We start from the raw sequence: 25074 nt of genomic DNA, 5'->3' as shown, positions 1-25074 counted from the left end.
GTGGCTGGCTGGGGCCTAATTAATGGGAGGCCATGGTGATGGAGTTTGGAAAGTTTCTTTGCGGGCAGACATTTGGAGGGGGCTGCCCGGGCTGCATTAAAGGACCGTGAATGGTGTTGAAGGGAGAGAGAGAGAGAGAGAAACAGAGAGAAGGAGAGAGAGCGAGTGTGGGGGCTAGGATTAGCCGTTCTGCTCGGCAGGCCTTGTGTATCACAGCCAACAGCATTTCTCCCTTCTCCTCACCTCGCCCTCCTCCTCTCATCTTTTTTTTCTCAAACTCCATTTTTAATGAGATCAACAATTAGTTCAATTCAGAAAAAAGCTGAAAGAGCAAATAAATCAAGTGCTTCCCTCCTCTCTTCCCTCTGCATTGCTGTCTTTCATCTGTCGATTCATCCAAGTCGCTGAGCTCACTGCTTTTTCTTTCTTTTAGGATTATTAGTTCTCGATTTGTTTGCTCATCCCTTTTCTTCTCTTACACATGCAACTGTTTCCTCTGACCTACCAAATTATTATCTTCTCTCCTTCTTTCTAAATGTAATCTTGTCAACAAAACTTTGACTGTTAGTTTAGTAAATTCAAATTCTTATCAGTCAGTTTAAAGGCATACTGATAATCAGTTACTCCCACAACATTGTTCAAGCAAAACTGTCACTCTGTCCTCAACTCCTGTTAAGTTTTTTTGATTAAAAAAAAAACTACATCTTTTAGGGCTGTGGACAAAATGACACATCCATGAACATCATATTAAGACACAGATTGACATTTTTCACCCCCCCCCCCAACAGGCCAAATAGTTTATTAATCTATAGACAGGCCAAGCAGCTTATTCATCTAAAGACAGGCCAAACAATAACAAATCAAGGAGGAAAATAATTAACAGATTAATTCAGCATTAAATAATCATTAGTTGTAGTCCCAGCTGTATATCATGTTAACATAGAATTTGTTTTTGGCCTTTGATAAAAGAAAACAAGATATTTTAGAATGCCAACTTAGGCTTTTCAACAATTGTTCTTTCCTATGTTAATTATTCATGTATTTTCTAACTATATTTATTTATTTCAATAAATAAATCAAGAAAAAAGAAAACATTAATCATTAAAGAAAATAACTATTTGGTAAAGATATTCTACTGTAGAAAGCCCCTTTTTCTCTTCTCCTAACCAGTAATAGATCACGTATATGTTAGCGATCTCAATTCTAACTGTGGTTTTTTCCTTTGCTCAATACTCTTTGAATCTATATTTATTTTTTATAATGAGGCTTCCTTAATCCTTTATAAACTTCTCAAACTCTTCCCGCTCACCTGTCGACGTGCTCACCATTCATTAGCATGCAGCGTACCTCAATAGTACACTCAAAAGAGGACTTTAAATGTGAAACAAATGACAAGAGTGGCCTAATAATGGTCATTATCAAAACAACCCCAATTTCAAGGAAATGGAAAGCAGTGGGACAGGCACATGGCACTATTTTCTTCCCCTGCAAGCCGTTATTAGAAGTGTTTGGTATTTTGAGCATAATTTGGCCACACAATGTGTTGTGTTGATTAACAATTACTGGGCGAACGAGACAAGGGAGGAGTCGTGTTGTAAATTGCTGTTCTAAATATAAGGGTGGTGCATTTTAGACCCACGGCTGTCGACAAATGGCAATTTGTTTTTCTGCGAGGATTAGGCAGAACCCCTTCAGAGCGCATAATGGAAGTGTGTGAGTCATGGCATGTGTGGAGGAAGAAAGTGATTGTATGGTACCAAAGTATGCTGGTGTGACTTTTCTTTTGTATTATAGTTAATGAACAATGGAGAGAATACAAGTGTGACTTTGTTCATATAAGGCTGACAGTAAGGTCTGAAATCTCTTTAAGTGCCAAAAGAGTGTGTGTGTTAAAAGGAGAGCATGTTTTGGTGTGTGCTGACCTCCAGCAGGACCAGCCTTGCTGCCCTTGCATCTGTCAGTGCTGGAAGCGTCCAGCATGCTCATGTCAGACATCTTCACTCCTGATCGGGCCTCAGCTATCAGTTGTCGGGCTCGCTCTCTCAGCTGCCTTCGTCGCTCTGCATCTCGCTCCTGCACAAACACAAACAAAAAGATGAATAAAAGAAGATTAAAGGCTCTGGTGCAGGTTCAAGTGCATGACATAGAAATAAAGCTGTTCTCAGATGAAGGCTTACATAATCAGGAATGTTTGTTTAATGTACACATGGACAAGCTTTGATTTTAAACCTCTTCATGGTTATTGCCAGGGCTTGACAGTAACTTTTTTGCTCACCAGCTACTGTAGCTAGTAGTTTCCCAAAGTTAACAACAACTCTGACTTTTCATTAGCCAGTTTTCTTCTTATAAATGATGTTTAATATCAACATTGATCATGGCATACATAAGTTGACTTGATCTGTAGTCCTTCAAAATGTATATGAACAGTCTACCTCCAACTTTGAATAATTTTTTTCTCTTCCCTTGAGAAAAAAGGTATAAATGCACTTTGTTTGTATTTTGAGGAGACAATTGGCTCCTTTATGGGCAAAACAACCTCACTGCAATAAGTATCTATCACTGTAACAGTGTTCACAATACCAGCGAAAGTAAAGCAAAGTACAAGATGTTTCACAGATAAATTCAGCCTATTAAAGTGGCTAGTATGAGTTACTGCTCCACCTGCCACAGCTGAAATCCACCCGCATTTGAATGGTTCGCAGGCATTAATATCAAGTGCTGGTTATTACAGATATGCACAATATGCTGCTGATAGATGAAACATTATACTTAGAAATATACATGCACCATTACAAAATTACTACCACAGAATACATAATTACACATTCTGTTATCAAAAAAGATGATCATATCTTGGTGTAGTATGGAGTTGGGGTGTACAGACGCCACACAAACATACACTTGCATCATTCTGGTGCTAGACATACAGTATTGAGCCGTCACAATCAGAGAAATGGCAGAAATGCCATTTTCAGACCGATCCAATCTGATGCCCCTGATAGTGCTGGCCACAGCACTCACATACACATTTACAGAGCAAAACAGGAAAACCTTGATGATTTCAATTTTACTGATGATGACCCAAACAAGCACACACACAAGAGAAAACTCAGTACAGAGGCTGGGACTGAATGTGGCAACAGGAAGAATAAACACGTTTAGTCAGTCAAACAATACCAAGCTGTGACAAATCTGTCACAACGTGGCGTCAAGAGAGTCAGGTCAGACACATGAGTATTTAAAGCATCAAAGAAAAAACAATGTGTTTAAGTTTAGGGCAGAATAATGATTTAAAAATCACTGATGTTGGAACTTGTCTTCTACAATTCAAGTTGAGCACAAATACACACCTCCACTCTGTAAAACTCCACCCCACACTCCCCTTTCCCTAACATACACATGTGGCCCAAGGGAGAGTGAGGCTGCATTTCTCTGTCACTGTTCTCACTCCCTGTGGTTTCCTGTTAATCAGGCTTCTCCATATTGAGGCAAGGGTTTTAAGGCTGGCCTATTGAAGACGCCCATTTATCCATTAACAAAACAAGCAGCGCCTGCTAATGAGCTACATCTCTCCATTTCCATGTCAATTGTTTGTTTGTAGCCATTGTTGGGCTAGGACAATGGGGCTGTATTGTAAATGACAGCAACCCTAATGCACCCTGTGTGAATGTGTGTGAGTGTGTGTGTTACAGAGAGCCCAAGGGGATATCCATGGGGAGAAGGGAACACACCTTAGAGAGACCCTATTTACATTTTGCATTAACTTACATGCCTGGTAGCAGAAACCAAGTTGAGTTTACTTTAGTACGCATGTTCACACTTTGCATTAACTAAACCAGTGGTTCCCAAACTTTTTCTGTCAGACCCCTTTTTGGCAGATAAATTAAGCCCCCCCCCCCACAAACTCTTACCATACATATCAAAACAAACATCGATACATACAGGGAGATCTATCACAAGCAGGTAGGATGGAGTGTGTTTTTTTCTGTAGTAAGTATGGATCCCAAACTATTGTTGCTTTTTTATGTTGAACCAAACTCATGCCTCATACCTCACATGCAAATAACAGCCCATAAATCATTCCAGTTGTTAACATAGTATTTTGGCATTCAGATGTATGGTTGTACAAATTACCACAACACACCTAGACATGCCACAAGACACACAAGTGTGCCTCGCCACACCATTTGGTGCAGAAACTACATGTACAGACATGCCTTGAAGACCGCCCCATCAAATAATGTAATTTGTGGTAGTCTGCCAATAAGCAAAAAGGGAAGCTTAATTATTTCTGTCAATGCCATGTTACAGAATTTAATAAAGTGAGCAATTTGTTTTTATCAGTATCTTTAAAAAGATCTAAAAACATGATGCAGACAGCATGACAGATGGAGATAGGAAGTTTTGGCCTGATGCCAACAATATAATAAATACTTTTTATAATCCTTTACAACAACAAAATGGTAAAAATATGTCAAAATTTGTGTTTAAGTTATCTATTATTGAGTAGGGAACCGTCCACACGGAGATGAGTAAAGGAGTATTCGCAAAAGTACTTTATTGTATCAGCGTTTCATTCACACAGGACTGGTGTTTTGGGAGCCTGAGAATGCTACTTTTTAAAACCGGAAAGTTGACTGAACCAATCTGTATATGCAAACCGGTTCGTCTTCATGTGTACAACCAAGCACATCTTTGCGTCGTAGCCCTTTTAACCCACATGCACAAGCTTAATCATCAACAGTAATAATGGCAGATTACATAATTGTGTTCATGTCTTCTGCTCCTCTACTGCCATGGTGAGAAACATATGATCACAGGGAACAGCATACACCTTATGTTATTATGCTGCATTCCATTTGTCAGCGTAACTGGTATTACGACTTGTTTTTCTACCTTCTGACCGGAAGTGGCAAATGGAACGTCTCCCCAAGTCGTATTTACAACTCATTCGTTCACAGAGCACCCCGACCTTGACGATACAACATGGTGCACAAAGCATTAAGTGCAGTAAAAGCTCTGATTCTGACCTGTTTTCAGAACCTGTCGCTGTTTCTAAGGGCATTTTTTGAAATTGTAGACACAGCATTATGCAGCAGTTGCACGTAATGTGAAGCAACAGTCTTTTAATGCATGAAGTACTGCGCTCTGTTGTTTTTATGACTCATCGGCTAGCAACTGGTCGATGTTGCTAAAAACAATGACTGGCTAACTCCAGAACGGCATCCATCATTTTTCCAACTTGTTGTAGTTGTGACAAATGGAACGCAACCAGCTGGGAAATCTGTTTTTTCAGATGAATGTGTCATCATTCCCATTCTGACTTCAAGGTAAATGGAACACAGCATTAGATCCACTGCAGAGTGCCACCAGACAGACAGGAGAAAGGTTTGGGTTTTGAGTATGTCACTAACTGGGTCAGAGTAGGTGAAAAAGAAGGGGAGTCTGTAAGTCTGTAAGATCAGTTATGAATGCAATGTATGGATGTGTGTGGAGTGTTGTTGAGTGCAAACTAAACCCAGAGAGGAGAGAAATGTTCAAGTGGAAGCGACATAAATAAGCTGCGGCCTCACTGATGGTCCTCCTGACTCTGCCTTTCGGCTGCTGAACCAGGAAACCAAACAGACCAAACAGGTCTAGCATAGAGAGGACATCACAAGTACACTTGATCCATAATCTTCTTCACTGTTTTTGGTGTATTTCTGTGGCAGCGTTACAGCACCACCTACATGCCTGACATATATTACGGCGTTTTCAGTCGTTATAAACGGTTTCATGCTTACGCGGACATATCTTGAAACGACGCTGTGTTCACGAAAACTTTTCTGCGCAACGAAACAGAAATAGATTGTTTTCATCTCTATGTGGACAAGGCCTAAAACTTCAGTTTGTGTCTAGTAAATAAAAACTAGGGGACTTAAAATGAACCCAAAGGGAGCACCACGAAAGACTTGCATTGGCACAGTTTGTATTCGTTGAAGACATCCAGGTGATGATGTTTGTATTTTCATAACTCTAAACCATGAAACAAGCCAGAATTGGATTGATCAGTGTTTCATCAAAGTTTTGTTAAAAAATTTAGGAGGTCTTTAGTGAGAGTCTGACAGTCTGCATAATCAGTAAAGCGATTTTGTTTAGGTTTCACTAATTCAAATTTTGTAAACCCATCACTGGACAAATATACTACGACTTAAAAATCAGTTGATTCAAGTCTTGTAAACCCATCACTGGTGAAATATACTACGATTTAAAAATCAGCTATCAATGCTTGGTTATTTAAAAGTTTTTTTCTATTCTGCCTCACTTTTAAGTATGTTTAAGTAGGGATGAACGATTTGCAAAAATAATGTAATTGCGATTTTTTTAACCAAATATTGCGCTTCTATATGCGATTATTCTTTGGTTAATCTTATGTATTTTTCGACAAATTCAAGCAATAAATAATTACATCAATAAGACCATGTGTATTGAAAACAAAGAAATTATTCCGAAGCAATTTATCCATGGTAACATGAATCTGAATATGAGGATGCAGCAAGCTTTAAGCTATAAAGGGGCGGCTGGGGTGGAGGAGGTGAGGCTAGCCATCAGCTGATCGCAGCTAGGGTATGACTTTCGTGAAGTAACACTGAGCTTCATCAGTTTTAGATAGAATGAGCTAACTATTTTGGCTCATATTGTAAATGTGATGTCATTTGCTTTGTTTCAAGGCATTATCATTTTTATGTCACTCATTTTGATTAAGAAAAACATACATATAACAAAAAAAGGAGGATTTTTGTAAACCATTATAAAAAATTGACGCTTGAATGTTTGCATAATGTGCATAAAATCTCTGCTGCTGCAAAAAATGATTTATTAAACTGGTATTTTGAAACATTTCAAGTTAAAAAAATATTGCAACTTCTTCAATTTGTAAATTGCAGTAGGCCATATTGCGATTTAATCTAATTTGTGATTAATTGTCCAGCCCTATGTTTAGGCAGGTTTTTGCCTACTTTTAGAAATATATGTGATAACCAGTAATGTCACTGATGGCCTTGCAGCTACAAACTGGTTATGATATCTAATCTGGCCTTGTCCACCAATTTAAATCTGCTAGTGTGTCTGTATATATATATATATATATATATATATATATATATATATATATATATATATATATACATACACACAGTCATGGAGGAAAGTATTGGCACCGCTGGAATTTTTCCAGAAAATACATCATTTCTCCCAGAAATTGTTGCAATCACAAAAAAGACAAAATTGACATAATTTTACACAAAACTCAAAAAATGGGCCGGACAAAATTATTGGCACCCTCAACCATCAACAAGCTTCTTACACCTCAACCGGATTTTTGGACCACTCGTCTTTTGCAAACTGCACCAGGTCTCTCAGATTTGAAGGGTGCTTCTTCCAACAGCATTTTTAAGATCTCTTTATAGGTGTTCAGTGGTATTTAGATCCGGACTCATTGCTGGCCACTTCAGAACTCTCCAGCGCTTTGTCTCCAACCATTTCTTGGTGCTTTTTGAGGTTTGTTTAGGGTCAGTGTCCTGCTGGAACACCCATGACCTCTGATGCAGACCCAGCTTTCTGACCCGACATTTCGGCCCCAAATTTTTTGATAGTCTCGAGATTTCATGATTCCTTGCACACAGTCAAGGCACCCAGTGCCAGAAGAAACAAAATAACCCCAAAACATCCTTGAACCTCCACCATGTTTGACTGTAGGTACTGTGTTCTTTTCTTTGTAGACTCATTCCATTTTCTGTTAACAGTAGAATGACTTCCTTTTCCAAAAAGCTCTACCTTAGTCACATCTGTCCTCAAAATGTTCTCCCAGAAGGATTGAGGCTTACTCAGGTACATTTTTGCAAACTCTGGCTTTTTTATGTCTCTTTGTCAGCAGTGGGGTTCTCCTCGGTCTTCTGCCATAGCACTTTATCTCATACGGATGATGACGTATGGTCCGAGCTGACACTTTTGCACCCTGACTCTGCAGGACAGCCTGAATTTGTGTGGAAGTTGACTGAGGATGTTTATCCATCATTCCAACTATCCTGTGTTGCATTCTTTTGTCAGTATTTCTCTTCTGTCCACGTCCAGGGAGATTAGCCACAGTTCCATAGGTTATAAACTTCTTGATTATATTACACACAGTGGACAAAGGAATTTCAAGATCTCTGGAGATGGTCTTGAAACCTTGAGATTGTTCAGATTTTTCCACAATTTCGCTTCCTAAGTCCTCAAACGATTCTCGGCTCTTCTTTCTCTTCTCCATGCTTGGTGTGACACACAGGCACACAACACAAAGGTTGAGTCAACTTTGACACATTCTAACTGGCTTCAGGTGTGATTTCTAGATTGCCAGCACCTGTTACTGCCACAGGTGAGTTTAAATGAACATCACACGCTTGAAATAAAATGATTTACCCACAGTTTTAAAAGGGTGCCAATAATTTTGTCCGGCCCATTTTTTGAGTTTTGTGTAAAATTATGTCCATTTTGTCCTTTTTCTTCAGATTTTTTTGTGTTGCTCCATTGCACATAAATATATATATATACATATATATATGTATATACGTACATATATATATATATACAGCAAGTGGCCCAACACACTACAAAATTCCCCTTTGCATTACTGTTGTCAGCCATTTGCGGGACAGGAAATGGGAAATTGACTTTGCCTGTCCAGAGGCTAGGATTAATGCTACAGAAAAATACATCTGACTAGTAACTAGCTCAGTCAGCTACAGAGTCCCTGATTAGAAAATATGAGTGTATATTTGGAAGGTGATACAAGGAGAAAGGAGAAGAGGAAACACAGGTTTTTCTTGCGTTAATGACAATATAGAGGATCACGTTTTTCTGTTGCCAAGTATTTCGTGTTTAATGCTGCTGATGAATGAAAATTTAACCTTTTTATGTGTAACATTAATTGTTAGAATGTTTTCCTTTGTAAAGAGATAAGGGAGCAAAAGAAAAACTTCAGAATTAAAAAGAAAAAACATTTTCAATCAATCAAAGAAAAAACAGACATGATGTAAGTGAACACTTGGCAAGTATCTAAATAGTAGAAGTTGGAAACAATAAAAAAAAGAGTGTAGCATAAGAAAACCATGCATCCGGATTTCAGAATTGCTTATTTATCACCTCTCCAAAAACATTATCCTGCAACCCTGTCAACAGAAACTGATCATGTAAAGTGGTTTTATGCTCCCTCACCTCCTTCTTCCTCTCCCATCAGCAGATAGGCCTCTCTCTTAAATCACCAGTCCTTTCACAAAAAGGCCCAGTATCTTTGCTGGTATTGAAGAACACACAAACTTTGGTTTGAGACTGACATTCTGTAAATATCATCTTCTATATTTTCCTTTATGAGTGGTGATGGTGCCCTAACTTTCTGTATAAGGTAAAGTTATGAAAAATGAATTGTACAAGACTAGAGTCCAGATGCTTCAACAGTGTCCACAAGGATGTGTCTGCCATTCATCATTTAGGATACATTTAAGTTCCAACTCCAACTCTAACTTTTGTTCCCAAATGCTTTGCTACCCGTTACTACACATTGTTATGTAGGAAAATGATAAGGCAGATTTTTTTCATTCACAGGCTGTACTTTTTGACTAGGGAGTGATGAAATGCCATCTTGTGGGCATGACAGAAAAACAAGGTGACATATTCAATGAAAACACACACAAACATTTTATTTGGCAGAAAAGCACAATAATATACCAGTAGGTGTAAAGTAATTAGACTAGAACGCACAAATCCAGCCGGACATGTCAATACGTGATCAAAGTCAGGATGAAAAAAGAAGTAGAAAAAAGGAGAAGAGAAAGCGTGTCAGCTGGTGGTCAGTGAGTAGCACAGCTTCAAGAATGGGACTCGGGAGGAGCAGAGACTTTTCTTTGTAAATGGCGACAGCGAGAACAATCGTGTTCTGTGTCCTCCATTGATTGCTGGGAACATCCAGGGGAAGAGAGGCTAAACGGTTGAGTGCAAGGCTGAGACAGAGGGCTCCTCTGTGGGCTTGGCGTCGGGGTGAGGACCCCTCTTCGCTCTGGAAACTCTTTTTGAGCAGGGGGAGCAGGTTGTCGGCTTGGTTGCTCTTTTCTGGGCAAGGAGAAAGACGGAGGGAGGACACGCACCACTGATCATGTACAGAGACCTGGCGTGGGCACCGAGCGATGCCCCACAAACATACGCGCACACGGGGATGCACACAACATCACTATCTAAAAGGGTCTGCCAACCTCCCAGATAGCCAGCCAGCCTGGCAGCCAGTCATGCAGCTCCAGACATTTGTCATGACAGGCTAATTCACAGTCAAGAGGTGCTTTAGGTCTCTATCTTGTCCAGGCACACACACACTATAATACTACAGAACACATACACAAAAATACTTCCAAAGCTGTGAAATTATGCTTTTAAAAACATTGTTTTTGATGCTGGAATGATGATCAAAATATGATGCAGCTGCAGGTAGAAGTTTTCACTCAGAAACAGGGAATATCATGTAGATTAGCCATTAGCCACTTTACCAACTTTGTGTAGAACTTCTTTTTTACATTGACTGTACGGATAAATCTGTCTTTGTTATAAGTCTGACATTCCAAATATGTAATTGAAGAACATACACAAATAATGTTTATTGTTAAATAATGATTACTTTTATCCTATTAACTTCATATAGCTAAAAAGAAGGTGTTGTAGTTGACCATATTTCATTACTCTAGATTGTTCTGATCACAACTATGACTTTATGTTGGGGTTCCTACGTAAGTTAAAAATCAAATTTAAGACTTTAACACCTTTTTAAGACCCGAACAGAGAAAAATTAATAAGATTTTTGCTTGTGTGAGATTTTTCAGTTCCCCTAGACCAGGGCTGAATTTCTCTGTTTAATGTGCAGTTTATAAAACGTCCCATTGTATAGGACAAATACATTTTTTGGCCATAATTGCCCAAATTTGAGTATTTTTGTCACATTAAATACCTCTATTCTATCAATATGCTGCATAGTGATATTTATCAAAACAAATTTTTGCAGTTGTGCTGAGCTGATTCTAAACTGTTTAATTATCCAAAAGCAGAATAATGCTTTTTGTCAGGAAAGACAGAGAATAAAGATGGGTAGCAAGGATGTTTAAGTGGGAAATATGGCAGCCCAGCAACACTTTATGGAGGAAAATGATTAAAACTGTATAAGATTGGCTAGAAAACAAAGACTGGCTGAGGATACGTCTTAGTGTGCCTTCTAAAATTGCAGACCTCTCACTGGTAAAAATCAGACTTTTTAAGACCTTAAATTTCATATGTGCAATCTAACTCTATTCCAGACTTTTTGAGGATCTCCGAGAACCCTTTTATGTGATTAGATGATTAGATGGGTGCAGGATTTCACAGCTGGAGAGCAGAAAGTGACTGGATTTTTTTATTTTCATCATTGCAGAAAAAATGTGTTTACTTTTCTCATTATGTCAAATTAGAAGAGAAACCATAGTCAGCTCTGTGTAGTAGGAAACAAAGAGGTTTTATGGAAATTGTGGTCTCTGAGTGTGGATATGAAAAACACTCCAGAGGCTTCCTAATGGCTCAGTATTTTTGCATGTTTTTCCAAACAGAAAGTCCCAATTCATAAGTTACATAAAGTGTTCTAAAAAAACTTAATGCACCACTTTTAGTAAACTATTGCTGTCAAAATGTCTTACTGCAAATACATTTTGGAGCGAGAGACAGGGAGACAGAGAGATAGATAGAGAGAGAGAGAGAGAGAGAGAGAGAGAGAGAGAGAGAGAGAGAGAGAGAGAGAGAGAGTGCGGGAGCTTATCGTCTGGCTCCAGACAGAGTGCGCGGATCAATGAGCATGCGAGGCCCACAGCGATCAATGCATTTGATAAAGAATTAAAGAAGAGCCACTGTACATGGCTATCAAAGAACCAGGACACGGCCTAATTATGATTCGACGGGTGCGTGCCCATGATAGGGGTCTGGGTGTGTGAGAGTGTGTTACATGTACATAAATATAAATCTATGTCAGTGTCATAAACAGCTGTGTGAATGTGTGAGCGATGGAGTATTAGGGTGTTGTGTGTCTGGCTGGTCGGTCGGTCTGTCTGTATCTTAGTCATAAATATTTAACTGTTTTAATTAGGCTGTATTTTTAATTGCAACATGTTTATATTTTTCATGACTTTTTTCTGCTAAGTTTCTTAAAGGCCAAGTTATATCTAAATTTATTTCATAGGTTATATCTATAGCTAGTTCATGCTCAGTTTGATTACCTTTAAAAATCACATTCAAAATACTGCAGAAAAACATGGGTACACATGAAGGCCAAGTACTAAACACCTTTAATAGTGTGCTTTTGATGAGGATACTGTAAGGATTTAAGGAATGCTTCTTCTTCTGTGTTTAATATGAGGTCAATGTTTTCCAATAAATAACTTTTTGTGTTTGACTTCCAAGTTTTGGTTAAACCTTGGTTTTACATTTGAATATACAGCTTGCCATCATCAGCATTTCTATATTGTGTGTGCTTAACAGGGACACTTGTACAGTAGGACAGGTAGAACAGGTAGAGTGGAGCAAAGAGACTACTCAACACAAACACACAAAAGTCAGAGGAGCTCATCAGACTGACAGGCAAGTAAGATGGGAAGGTTTTGCCCTTTAAATAGACAGGATAATTACTGTTGAAAGAGAGAGAGATAGAGAAAGGAAGAGAGCGAGAGTGAAAGAGATGGAGAATATGAACTGACTTAGTGGGTGGCAGAAAAAAACACAGATAATCTGTGCCTGCACAGTATCCTTTACAAAGAGAAAGAGGAAGAGGAAGTCACTGCAGAATAAGTTTGCTCCCTTTTGACAAAGCAGACTGACATAATTGATATTTAGGCACAATATGGGCTACAAATTTTCTTACACTAGGCCTGCAACTTTTGATGTAAGATCTTTCTGCTTTAAAAGTAGAGACTGATATAATAGATTAGTCGTTTATTAGAATCCATATGTAACATTTCAGACATTTGTTTATGATATTCAAAAGTTATCTTGATGCAGATTTATATCGGACCTTTTATCAGCAGATAAACTAATTTTCCTTTCAATTCCGACTCCCTGAATTATTCCAAGAACCTTATGTGAGAACCAGGTGTTTCAATTCTTATTTGACCTATTGCTAAGCTCTGCCCTCCAATGCCACGAGCCATTTACATTCCATGCAGCCCTGCAACACACACAGACATTTGGCTGTTAGACCACCACAGAAAAGCATTAGAAATTTAGATTTTCTTTTCCCTAATCTAATTATACTTTAAAAAAAATGGTCATGTGGCTAAGACAGCACTGATACAAGGTATTCTGTGAGGGTAGAGTTGAAACCGTTTGTTGGTGTTTCAGTTTTCTAAGGAGGATGTTACTTGGCTGATGTAAGATGCCGAACATGGTAGTGGCTGATGTGCTACTGGGCTAACTAAGAGCTAACATAAAGCTTAGGGCTGTTGCTATTTATCTATCAAATGTTTGGTACATGATGCAACAGGCTGCATGTGTTTGCAAAAGCTGACCACAGTTTTCATTACTTTTGTTTCAATGACACATACAGATGAATAGAATAATAACTGTTTCTCTGATCCGTGTAAACAAGGAGGCAGTGACAGAAGTCAACAGCTGCTTTACTGAGCTCTGTGTTACTAACTTCATGGCCATCTTCGGCTTCGCAATGCTACTTCAACGTATCATCTTTTCAGCATAGTATTTTTGTTCTTTGACAATCAGACATCAGTTGTTTCTGCAGCAGAAAGTTGGAGTTAAACCCACCCAGCTGGGAACCATTACCACTAACCTGGGCAGTGTGTCTGAGTAAACTCAGGAGGTGGGCTAGCAATAGGCCAAATCTATCTTCCGACTGCAGAGAGCTCTGTATGTAATTTGAATTACAGAGGTATTTTCCATTGGCTCACACACTATCAGGATGGAGTTTGTAGCACTCAACAGAGTTAAATGGTCAAACAATAAAGCTCAAGAAGGAAAAATATGTGACTCATGTTCATCAGGGGGACATACAGGTGGGGTAGTATCAACATCTGTCAAGGATACTGGTTTAAAATGACAGTTCAGCAGCTGATGATTTGAAGACTATAAAAATGAGAGAGAAAGAAAAAAACAGAAAGCAAGGCAAGCATAATTTACTTGTGCTTTTTACCATCAGCATTGAGGGATTAATGATCTACCAATACAGTTTGAAATATCAATAAAGTGATAAACCATTCAATTTAATTCTAATTAAGTAATTGTCATATTTAGTTAACATATTCTTTCATAATTTGCCACTGAATCTACACATCACATCAACATATGAGAGTATTTCAGGAAAGAAATCCTGCACCTCTTGTTCTCTTTTTTATTCTATTTTTTCTTATGTTCTCATTCCTTCATAACCAGTAAACATGCAAATAATGCTGCAGGATTTATTTTGTGACTTCCTAAGTGAAGTTTTGGGACAACTGAGTCAAAGAGACAAAAACATGAATCGGGTTGGGTAAGCTTTACATTCTGGCTAAAACTAATTCTTTCAGCAATCAGTAGAGTGGTGGGATTACCCTTATTTCATATGCAAGTACCATTAAATATTCTTCATCCTTTAAATCTTACGCAAAGAAGCTTTATGAAAAAGAACAAGAGGGAAACCAGAGCTGCAGGGTGGATGAAGAAAACATCTACCGCTTCAAAATGTGAACATGAGGTATGTGAGAAAGCAAGTACAACAGTGCGAGTGCACACTGATGGCTTGATCATTTCTTGTGATGCAATGAAGAGAGCTGTCTTTCTCTTGCTCGTTAACACACACCCTCACACACACTCAATTTAGAGACTCCCTTTGATCTCCTTTCCAACCAATTCAGCCACAACACATAGCTACACACTTGAACAGAAGTGCGCGCTCACGCACACAGACAGGGTAAAAAACTGTCCACCAAACTATTTAGTTTCATTAGGGGCTGATTCTTCAAAAAGAAGAGAGAGTGAGTGAAAGGGAGGAGGGGGAGGCTGAAGGAAGATGAAGAAGCGGGCGAAAAAGAAAAAAAAGAACTGGGAGGAAGGGAAGGCAGGCACATTAAAATGAGACCTTATTTCTGCTGAATGAAAGTTGATAAAGGAGGGGGATGCATGGTAAAGAACTAAGTGATGACAAGAAAGGAAAGTCCACAAGGCCGTATTTTATTTTCAAAGAAGATATATTTTCTTAATATTTGCTGCAAAGCAGACCTTCATTTGGGAGCCCTTTCATGGTTGCACCCAAGTGTACAAAAGTATAGCTTAAGTTTCTTTTCAATTCTGCAATTAGGAGTATTTATATTTGAATGATTATTAAATGATTACAGGATTATATTGGATTAGATGCATTAACACATCATCTAAGGGCAGAGAAATAAGTGTACTCTAAGTCCTCTGGTATTTGATGCAAATAAAGACCTTCTAGCCTATAGTGTGAACTTGTCATGTGTACATTTGGATTAAGATAAACACTGTTCAAATAATGAGAGAAACTGTCAACACTTGCCCTTGTTTATAGTGACATATTTGCATCCTTATGCACCTATAAAAGGTTTATAAAGTTTGCCAGGTTCAGCAATAAGTGCAGACAAAGACTCTGCCTCTAACAATTCTATATAAAATTACCAACAATAAATTGGATGAAATTTAGGAATGCTTAAGTTCAACCAGAAGGCAAGCTTTGTTTTGACCAAAAAAAAGAGAGAAAATGAGGACATGAATTTGGTCAAGTCAGGATCAGAGTTCAGACAGCAGATGGGAGTAGATGACAACACCCACAGGTCACAACTGCAGAGGCCCAGTGCAGTCCCCTCCTCTCCTGGGAGAGGGAGAGAGAGCAACAGAGGAAAAAGTGGAGGTGGTGGAGGTTGGGGTGCTGGTCGGCAAAAATCAAACAGGACCCAATTATAGGAATCACAACGAGTCAGTGAGCAGGGGGAACTCTCTTACCTGGAAAACACCAAGGCATTTGCGTGCACTTTAAACGCATACCACAATTACACACCCATGCACCCACACATACATGAGCAGGTGGTGGAGACTTTCACACACAACACACAAATTTTTGCTTTACAGTTCTGCGAAGAAACACACACTAAGGAGAATAAACTTGTGCAGTCGCATGCACACAACACAAATACACAGACTTCTCCTGAACTAGTGTGTATCCTGATAATTAGCCTGGCCAGGCCGGTGTGAAATTACTGTTCTCATCTGCTAATGGATGAGGAGACTTGGAGCGAACAGAAAAAGGCAGACGCTCCCTTTCCCATTAAAATAATAACAGCAAGAAAGACTGAGAGAAAAGGACAAACAAAAATGTGGTTATTATGAAAGAGTAAAGTCTTCCCCCTAGATATTTCTGGAAAAGCTCAATTATTACCCATCTGACTGCTGGACTGGTAGGAGCTGGTGACATTACAAATTAACATATATCTGCATTATGACTGCTGATAAACTATGAAGGCTACCTATGAGGAGGAGGGAGGTGTAGTGGGCTTTGAAAATATCATTAGTACTGCTTGTCCATCAAAGATTGCAGAGAAAGGGCGGATGGCAAAAGGTTGGAATAAGTAGCAGGAAAATAAAAGAGATACAGAGAAGTACAAAGAAGGCAAATGTCAAAAATATGTGAATAAAAAAAGAGGAAAGAGGCAGATGTAAAAAGAGAGAATGTAAGAGAAAGTGAGTGAGAAGACAGAGGGGAGAGAAAGAGAAGAGAAAAGTGAACCTGTGACCTTAGATGAAAGAACCAGTCACTGTGGGCTACAATTAGGGATGGCAGGAGGGAGAGCATAGGTCAAGAGAACAGGGCTACACACACACTTACACACACACACTTCAAACAAGTATCCAACATGTTGTTGGGCACTGAGCTACATTCACGTTGAAGGCAGTCACTGTAGCTGTTGATGTGGAAGCATGTATGCCACTTATGAAGTCATGAGTCTGTATGTGTGTCTGATTTGTCCCATTTAACGTGGCTAACAAAAGGATGAAAGCCTCAGGTCTGTACCAGCAAAACTATCAAAGACAAACATATCATGTTCCTGTCATCAGATATGAGAAAAGACAAGATATAACTTTGTTATATCATCCAGATCCGTACCCAAAAAAACTGTTGTTTCTGGTTAACAAATAGGTAAAACACAAACAGAAAAGACTACTTGAAGATACAACTCATGTACAATGCATGCTGAAGCTTAGCACAAGTGCAGTCAAGAAGACTATATTCTTCACGCTGGTTTAATAGTTCATCTCTGCACTATCATGCACTCCCTCACTCATGCTCTCTCATAGTCAGGTCATAACCACCTGGTCACACTTATCAAGTAGCACTACTCCACTCCCTAACTGCCTATCATATTGCTGCTGTCCTTTTTAAATGTGGCTTTCTCCTCTGCCAGTTCATTCATGGCGTGATTCCGAGCAACCCTCCGCTTTCCCATCACTGCCATGCCTATAAGTCCTTCAGTACTCCTCTAATCAGCCTCAGATGACATCAGCCAACACCACCGCCACCAATGTCTGGACTCCGCAGGTGGATAGATCTTGCCGCCGCTCAAGGCAGACACCCTTCGATCACGCCATGTCCTTTTGGAATTTCAGTGCCAAAGAATTCAATGTCACATCCATGTTAATAAATATAATTTATTATCACATATGTAAAATAAATGTTTATCTTCAAATCAGTCGCTAGTCTTTCCTAATTGAACTGTTACTGTGTGTGTGCTGATAAGCACACAGTATTTCTAAAACCCAGTCTATTTTGTCCATAACCTGTCAACATCAAAGCCTGTTCCTTTAATCTTTAGTGTACAAGATGCACTGTATAAGGATGTAATTTTATATCCTTTATTGGCTAAGAATCAATACAAATAAATGGGGATTTCAATCGATGCAGCAAAATTTGTGTTGTGATACTCCATATAAACAGCAGGGGGTGCTGTCTAAATTTAACTTCACTAATTCATCATCATAAACTCTTCATCTGACCTGAGAACAGCAGGTAAACAGCACAGTCATGGCAGGAGCAGATGTACAATGTTAATTAAGACGTGATTAGAGTTATCATAGATGTGCCTACTAGGCCTGTACTCAAAATACTGGTATGACAATATATTTTCAAATGCTCCTTGCTAATATGTGTATTAATACTGATGTTAGAGAACGGATACAGCTGCAAATGCTTTGACCACAACAGGTGGCAGCGGATTCTAAACTGCATGATGCAGCACACGCTTCAGATCAAACCAAACTGCCAGTGAGAGAGAAAGGAGAAAGTCTATCTACTACCAGCACAACAGAAAGTAAAGATACTGGATTATTTCAGGTTTCGTTAAACATCAGACAATCTGGAAATGGACACGAGTCATGCAATATGCAAGCTGTACAAAAGCAAGGTAAAATACTGCAGCAACATGACATTTTTTATCTACATATGACAAGACACCAAGCTAAGTTAGCATCAATGGCTAGGCTTGCTATACCAGACCAGTGTGTGGTGTCACATCCAGCACTGAATGGCACTGTAAAGTCAAAAGTTCCCTATTTGTTAAATAAGTTTCAGCTATTATTGAATGTGAGCAATACTGTTTAATCCTCAACCATTGGTTCATTACCAAAACTTCCTTGTCTACATTTTATGCAGATGTAAAGCAACAACTCATTCTTGCAAACACAAGTGGACTCATAATAAAGTGAAAGAATGTTGTTGTTGTATCAAAAACAAAAACCGGAAAGCAACCAAGAGGGCCATTTTACGTTTTAAAAGTTAAGTATTAATGTATTTGCATTTATTAACAGCACAATAATTATAAATAGGATAATTTATTTGCTTATTAATCTTTACAGCTCTGAAGTTAAACGGCTAACAGTGGTGAGTTCTGTGTAAGACATGTTTATTATCAAAAATCTCTGTGTCATAGGTATTGGATCAAGTTTGCTGTGGTAAAAACCCAGCCATAGTACTTACCATAACAAATAAATTTATTTGTCATTTGTGCTCTGAATGCAACAAACTCCAAAAACAGCCAATGATGCCCCCTCCTCTCCTCCTCCACAAATCCTTGTATTGCCCCCACATTAGCCACTTCCCTGGAAGAATGAAGGCTGCTTTAATTGAATTAAATTATACCTTATGCATGCTAAACCACAAAGCACCTACTTAGACGGATGGAGAGTTAAATGGGAAAGGCTTGGGCCTCTTCAGCCGATAACGTGGTCACACACACACCTACACACACGCTAATCAAAACAAGACATCAAGTAATCTAATCTGAATCACTAACAATTATCAGCACATTGGCCTCAAGGCCAGTCGTATTCCTTTGATCAATGTTTTCTATTAAAAAAAGTGTAAACAATTCAATATCTCCCTCTCACCCCTCCTCCTTTGTCTCTTTCCTTTATTCATGGGGGCAACGTTTGTTGTGTGCGCATTTGTGAGAGGGTTATTAACCAATTGTCCTTGGAAATGAGTAAGGAAATCAGAAGGAGAGGGAGTGAGACAGAGCTTAGGGTTGGCTCTGGCTTTTTTAAGGAGCTAATCTAAGTGAAGTCAGCCATCTTGCCACACAACAAGGGATGCAAGAGGACCTTTTTTGTCACTGAGGAAATATATCAGCACTGCAACAGCTTTGAAAAAACTCTTTTAATTTGCTTTCTTCCTCTGAAGACTTTTAACGCCACCAGTCCTTGGAAGTTGCTCATTTATTCCTTCAGATTACGCTGAAATGGTTATTCCTGTGGCCTGCACACAGACACGAATGCACATATTTGCATGCCACTGACAACACACTTGTATACGCATAAACACGCACAAACACTCTTTAAAACCATCTAATTCAAGGGCATATATCTCTTTAAGGATTCAGGCTGAAAATGCAGGGGCATGCAGCTGCTGCCTTTTAGATATTTCATTACCAAAGGGTATTTATTTCATTCTACCCTCAAATCCGTTGTCGTCCGATTCTCACAAGGCCATATTTCTCTCTTACCCCCCCTTTCCCTTCTCAGAAACGTCACTGAGGATTTGACCACAGTGCATTCCTGGGGTAACTCCTGGTCCATCAGTGTGCCCCCTCCCTTCCAGTATATTATGTTCAGTGGAGCGTGTTCGGTTCAGAGCTGGCAATTTCACTCACGTCTTCTCTAGTCTAGTTTGCTTCGGTACAGCGATTCTCACCCACCCCTCTTTACCACAAATGTACTTTTGCTGACAGGTGTTTGTGTACAACATTTACTCAGTGTTCAGGGGAAATTGAGGGGGCAGCAAATTAGGTCGGCATGTCATAAAAATTGTGCAGTCTGAAGATGACCAATAAAAGAGAGTGGACGAGAGAGAAGAGAAAGCGAGGGAGCACATCCACATTTTTCTCACTGACATGTTTGGGTTGTGACTCTCAGCAGTCCATAAGAGAGTCTGAGCAGAAGTTAATAAGGAAAAGTCTTCTCGCCTTCTCAGAGCCTTTTTATAAAGTGTTCAACAAAGTGGACTGCCAGAGGATGAGACAGTCTGGACAGGCTTTTCCAGTATGTTGCAAGTGTAGTGAGCAGAAAACTGTGGAAGTGACATGAAAGGGCTGAAGAGGCTGCTGGTCACTCTATTAGCTGTTTTGGCACACTGAGGTGATGCTGTACAACACTCCACTGCATGGAGTAGCATAGTGGCAGGGACAGACAGCTCAAACTTACCTGCTACACACATACGGGAGAGGTCACACAGACCTGCCCCCTCCTCAGAACCCTGCAGACCCAGACTGACCCGAACAGAGTCTTCCTTGGCCGTGATAACAGTCACTTTTCTCATTTTGAAATGACCACAGATTTGACCTCTTCGACAACATCACAGTGAGCAGTGTCAAAAGTTTCAGTCCTATAAAAGTACACACAGACCATCACGCGGCACTTTGACTTACATCACAGGCGTTTGTGGCCCTGTTTGGTGCACTGACAGCTGAGTTGGGGACGTTCTTGTTGCCGGCCTTCATCGCAGCATCTCTGCGGGCCTGCTCCAGGAGGAGTCTGGCTCTCTCTTTCAGCTCCTCCTGACGAGACAGCACCTTCTGTGTGTAACGCAGAGAATGGGAGTGACAATTAGAGATGAAATGGTTACTGCTATCAATGATAATGTGATAAAATTTCCCTACTGTTATCATACTGTTCATAATCTAATTATCAAGAAACCATTAGTGATAACTACACTTTAATATTACAGTAAATAATCGCAAGATGGGATGCTAAAACACAGGTCGACCGAAGATATAAAACACATCAGAGGAAGATGTGGCACATCCAAGCATCCTGGACTTATATGTTTAAAGTGGCAGGATCTCTGCTCTCTCCTCTCACTGTGACTTTCTGTCAGAGTGCACAGACACAGATACACAAGTAGGCTTAAGGAGCACTTTGGTAGTAGGCTGATCAATTCATAAGCTCAAAACATATCGGCAATATGAATCAAATTAGCCTACCTTAGACTGTCGGCTAGATTAAAAAAAAACCCAGACAAAATCAAGACTGTGGGGGTAGCAGAGGTGTCAAGTAACTAAGTACAAATACGTCGTTACCTTACTTAAGTAGAAATTTTGGGTATCTATACTCTACTGGAGTAATTATTTTTCAGCCTACTTTTTACTTCTACTCCTTACATTTTCAAGCAATTATCTGTACTTTTTACTCCTTACATTTTAAAAATAGCCTCGTTACTCTTCTCTTCGTTACTCACCTACTCCTATTTCATTTCACCTACCCAGATAAATCGTGCCATCCGGATAGAGTGAGTTTGATTGTGGTTGGATGAGAAGTATAAACACAATACCATTCCTACACCCTATTGGTCTGTACGCGATCCATCGCACCTGCGCATGACACAAATCGCGCACAACCAAGCACCAGCGAGGAGGTTGGTAGCCAGGAAGACCAATACTTATAGGCAACTAGTCATCATATCTTCTGCTCCATGAAACACAAGTTAATGCTCAGTAGTACACATATATGGTTCTTGAATGTATTTGCATTGTACTAAAATGCATTCATTTTCAATGGGCATAAATGAGGCTGAAAAAGGTGTATCCCAAAGTTTTCAACATTAACATTTTAATATAACATTATAGTCATTATGGCCTTTAGAAAAATGTTTTTTGGGGAGGTGGGGTAGTGCTCTATAGACCCCTAAGCTTTTGTCCTTAATGGCATTTCCCCCCCAACATTACTTTTAGTTTTATACTATAAGTAGTTTTGAAACCAGTACTTTTACACTTTTACTTGAGTAAAAAGCTGAGTTTATACTTCAGATTCTACAGAAGTCTTTTTAAATCCTAGTATCTATACTTCTACTAGAGTTATGAATGTGAATACTTTTGACACCTCTGGGGGGTAGTATGCACTTACTGTCTTCTACTCTTAAAGTCCATTGAAAACACTCCCAAATGTTGCCGCAGCTGTCATTAGCTACAAAAATTAATGTTAAAATCTGCATTAAAATCCCTAACGAGCTGACTGACAGTGATATCATGATGCATTCAAGGACAGTGAGAATAAAAAAGGTGTGAATGTAGCGTACACTGAATGTCATTCATTGACATATAACATCAAGATTTAAAAAAATAAAAAAAAAACATTTCATAGAGAACATGGAATAAATCTGGTTGTAAGGACAAGAAACATGTTTGCTTTTTCTGCAAAATAAAATTGATAGAACGGAACAATTTATGAACTTCTTAACTGTTTAACTCAAAACCTAACAACTTTAAAGTATTGATCATGGTAGCGATAAAGAACCAGATTAGAAAGAAGCTCTGGTTTGAAATATGACTTATATGTCTGTTTCTCTTTGGTAACGGGTGATTTTCTGTCCTATCAAACTTACAAATAATGGATAACATGCAATTTAAGGCATGAAAATATTGCAAACCTTATAAACGAAGTACCTTTGTTCATGAATATTCGAAGAAGTTTTTAGGTTTACTTCAAATGTTTCTACAAACAAAAAGTGTACAGCCAAGTTCTTGTGCTGCTTATGTATAGTGGCTTTTAATATCCAACTTGAAGAAATTATTTGAAATGATGAAACTGTCCTTTTTTAGATATTGAGCATATTATAACAATACTGTGATATTACTGATAACTGTGATATTTTAGGTCATGTTATAGTAATATGAAATTCTAATATCATTACATTTTCAGTGACAATGTAGATTAAGATTAAAATGTTCTTTAGCTTTAGTCTAATTAAAGTCGTTTTTAACCATTACAGTGTTAGTCAACAAATACTCAAAATATTTTAAGTAAAACACTCCTATTCATGCAATATCAATACTTTAATTGATCTAAAACATACTGATGAAAATACTAACATACCCTTTATGCTCAGTGAAGAAATACATTGGTCCAATGGTCCAAGACTAACATTTTAGTCTTGTTTAATTCACCTTGAGGAAAACTAAATTTTGTTTTGTCTAACTTGTTTTACCAAAGATCTACTGTATTTTTAGCTAGACTAAGTTTCATTGTCCTCGTGGAAAAAAGGTAGCCTACGAACATTTTCAGTCATAATTTTAGTCGACAGAATCAACAATGGTGAAAACATTTTTCACCTGTATTTGATTCTAAGGAATATAGGTTCTTACTGCTTCAAAGTTCTACTCACCTTTTCAGCGGGGGGACTTGATACAGGGGCAGGTGTTGGCTCCTTTAAAAAAGAAAATAAAACATTTACTATAGGTGCAATTACAGTTTTTAAATGCAATAATTTTTAAAAAGAATGCAACTGTTTATAATTTTTTTAGGTCATTCATAATCCCTCACAAATGAACTTAATGAGCTTGAGTAATTTAGTAAAATGTGATGTCTAAAATAGTTGCAAGCCCTGAAAATCATGACTCACATGCTGACTGGGAGCAACAACCTTACATACAAACATCTTAAACATTTATATAGTATAGTAAACAGGTGGGGAAGAAGAAATAAAAATGACCCAGGGTATCCCCCCTATGATATGCAGGGTCTGCACTTTGGCATTAAAGGCCAGCCTACAGCTGGGCTCACAGCCCTGTCTGGGTCCAGTGGTGTGGAGAGCATGACGGCTTTGAAAAGAAAGGAAAACACACACCTAGCTTAGAGTTTTATCTGCAGGGTAATCCTGGCTGTATTATGAGGGGGTGCAAACAGGGCAAACAGAGCTTTTACATTTGGCTTAACAGAATAACATAACAACCAAGCTGTTTATAACACTGAAACATATTTATCCTTTCAACAACTCAAATCTGGCCTGGGTGCAGGCGAGGATGCATCCCCGCTAACTAGATAACAGCAGATCAAAATGGGGTGTCATAGCTGTCATAACCCCCCTGCCGCCCCACCGCCTGCCCCGTGACCTTTCGACTTGTAAACAGGAAGCGGTAATCTGGGGTTAACCGACGCAGGCAGGAATGTATTCAATGTGTGTCTTTCTTTGTAACTGTGTGCGCACGTGCATACAGGTGTGAGCCAGTGCGTGTGTGAGGAGAGATGAGGTGTGCACCGCGCAAAGCGTCGCCACGCCTGAGCAGTCACGGCGCCAACTGCCATCAACTGAGGGGATGAGAAATATAATGAAAAATATAATGAAATGTCAAAGCAGGGGGTTCTCCTGGGCGCCTTCTGTAGTCGCCACATGTTAAGGACCCGGACTTGACGTGTCTAGGTCTCAACAACGAGACAGGTTGACGACAACATCTAATGCAGAACGGGACAATTTTGGTACGGTCATCTCTGCAATGGCATCAGTGAGGTCAGGATTTATAGCTTAGTGAAGGATGGGAAGGAATGAATGTTCACCGCATCCTCTGTCTTATGACTGATGTCACTGTGAAAGTTTCAATCAAAGCCACGGTGCAAGGATAAAAACCTCAACGACCCATTTAGGGGCAAGGCAGGAACCTGCAGGTAATCGCTGTCAGAATGGTAATGCCTGACTTAAGTGAAAGGATGGGAATTAATCTACATCATAGAAGCAGAGCC

General features: G+C 39.1%; 1 protein-coding gene across 5 annotated transcripts in view; it reads right to left on the bottom strand.

The window, feature by feature from the left end:
- The window catches only part of ehbp1 (EH domain binding protein 1), a 208616-nt gene that overhangs the window by 64283 nt on the left and 119259 nt on the right, over positions 1–25074 (bottom strand). For all 5 annotated transcript variants that reach the window (XM_041789429.1, XM_041789430.1, XM_041789431.1 and 2 more), the window contains exons 14-16: positions 23723–23764; positions 20991–21137; positions 1923–2073 (exon numbers count right to left, since the gene is read on the bottom strand). In XM_041789429.1, coding sequence (XP_041645363.1) covers positions 1923–2073; positions 20991–21137; positions 23723–23764 — 340 coding nt within the window. The remainder of the gene's footprint in view (positions 1–1922; positions 2074–20990; positions 21138–23722; positions 23765–25074) is intronic.

Source organism: Cheilinus undulatus, linkage group 6 (assembly GCF_018320785.1).
Source record: "Cheilinus undulatus linkage group 6, ASM1832078v1, whole genome shotgun sequence".
Lineage (NCBI taxonomy): Eukaryota > Metazoa > Chordata > Actinopteri > Labriformes > Labridae > Cheilinus > Cheilinus undulatus.
The sequence above is the reverse complement of the archived record's forward strand: the minus strand, read 5'-3'. Positions and strand labels throughout refer to the sequence as shown.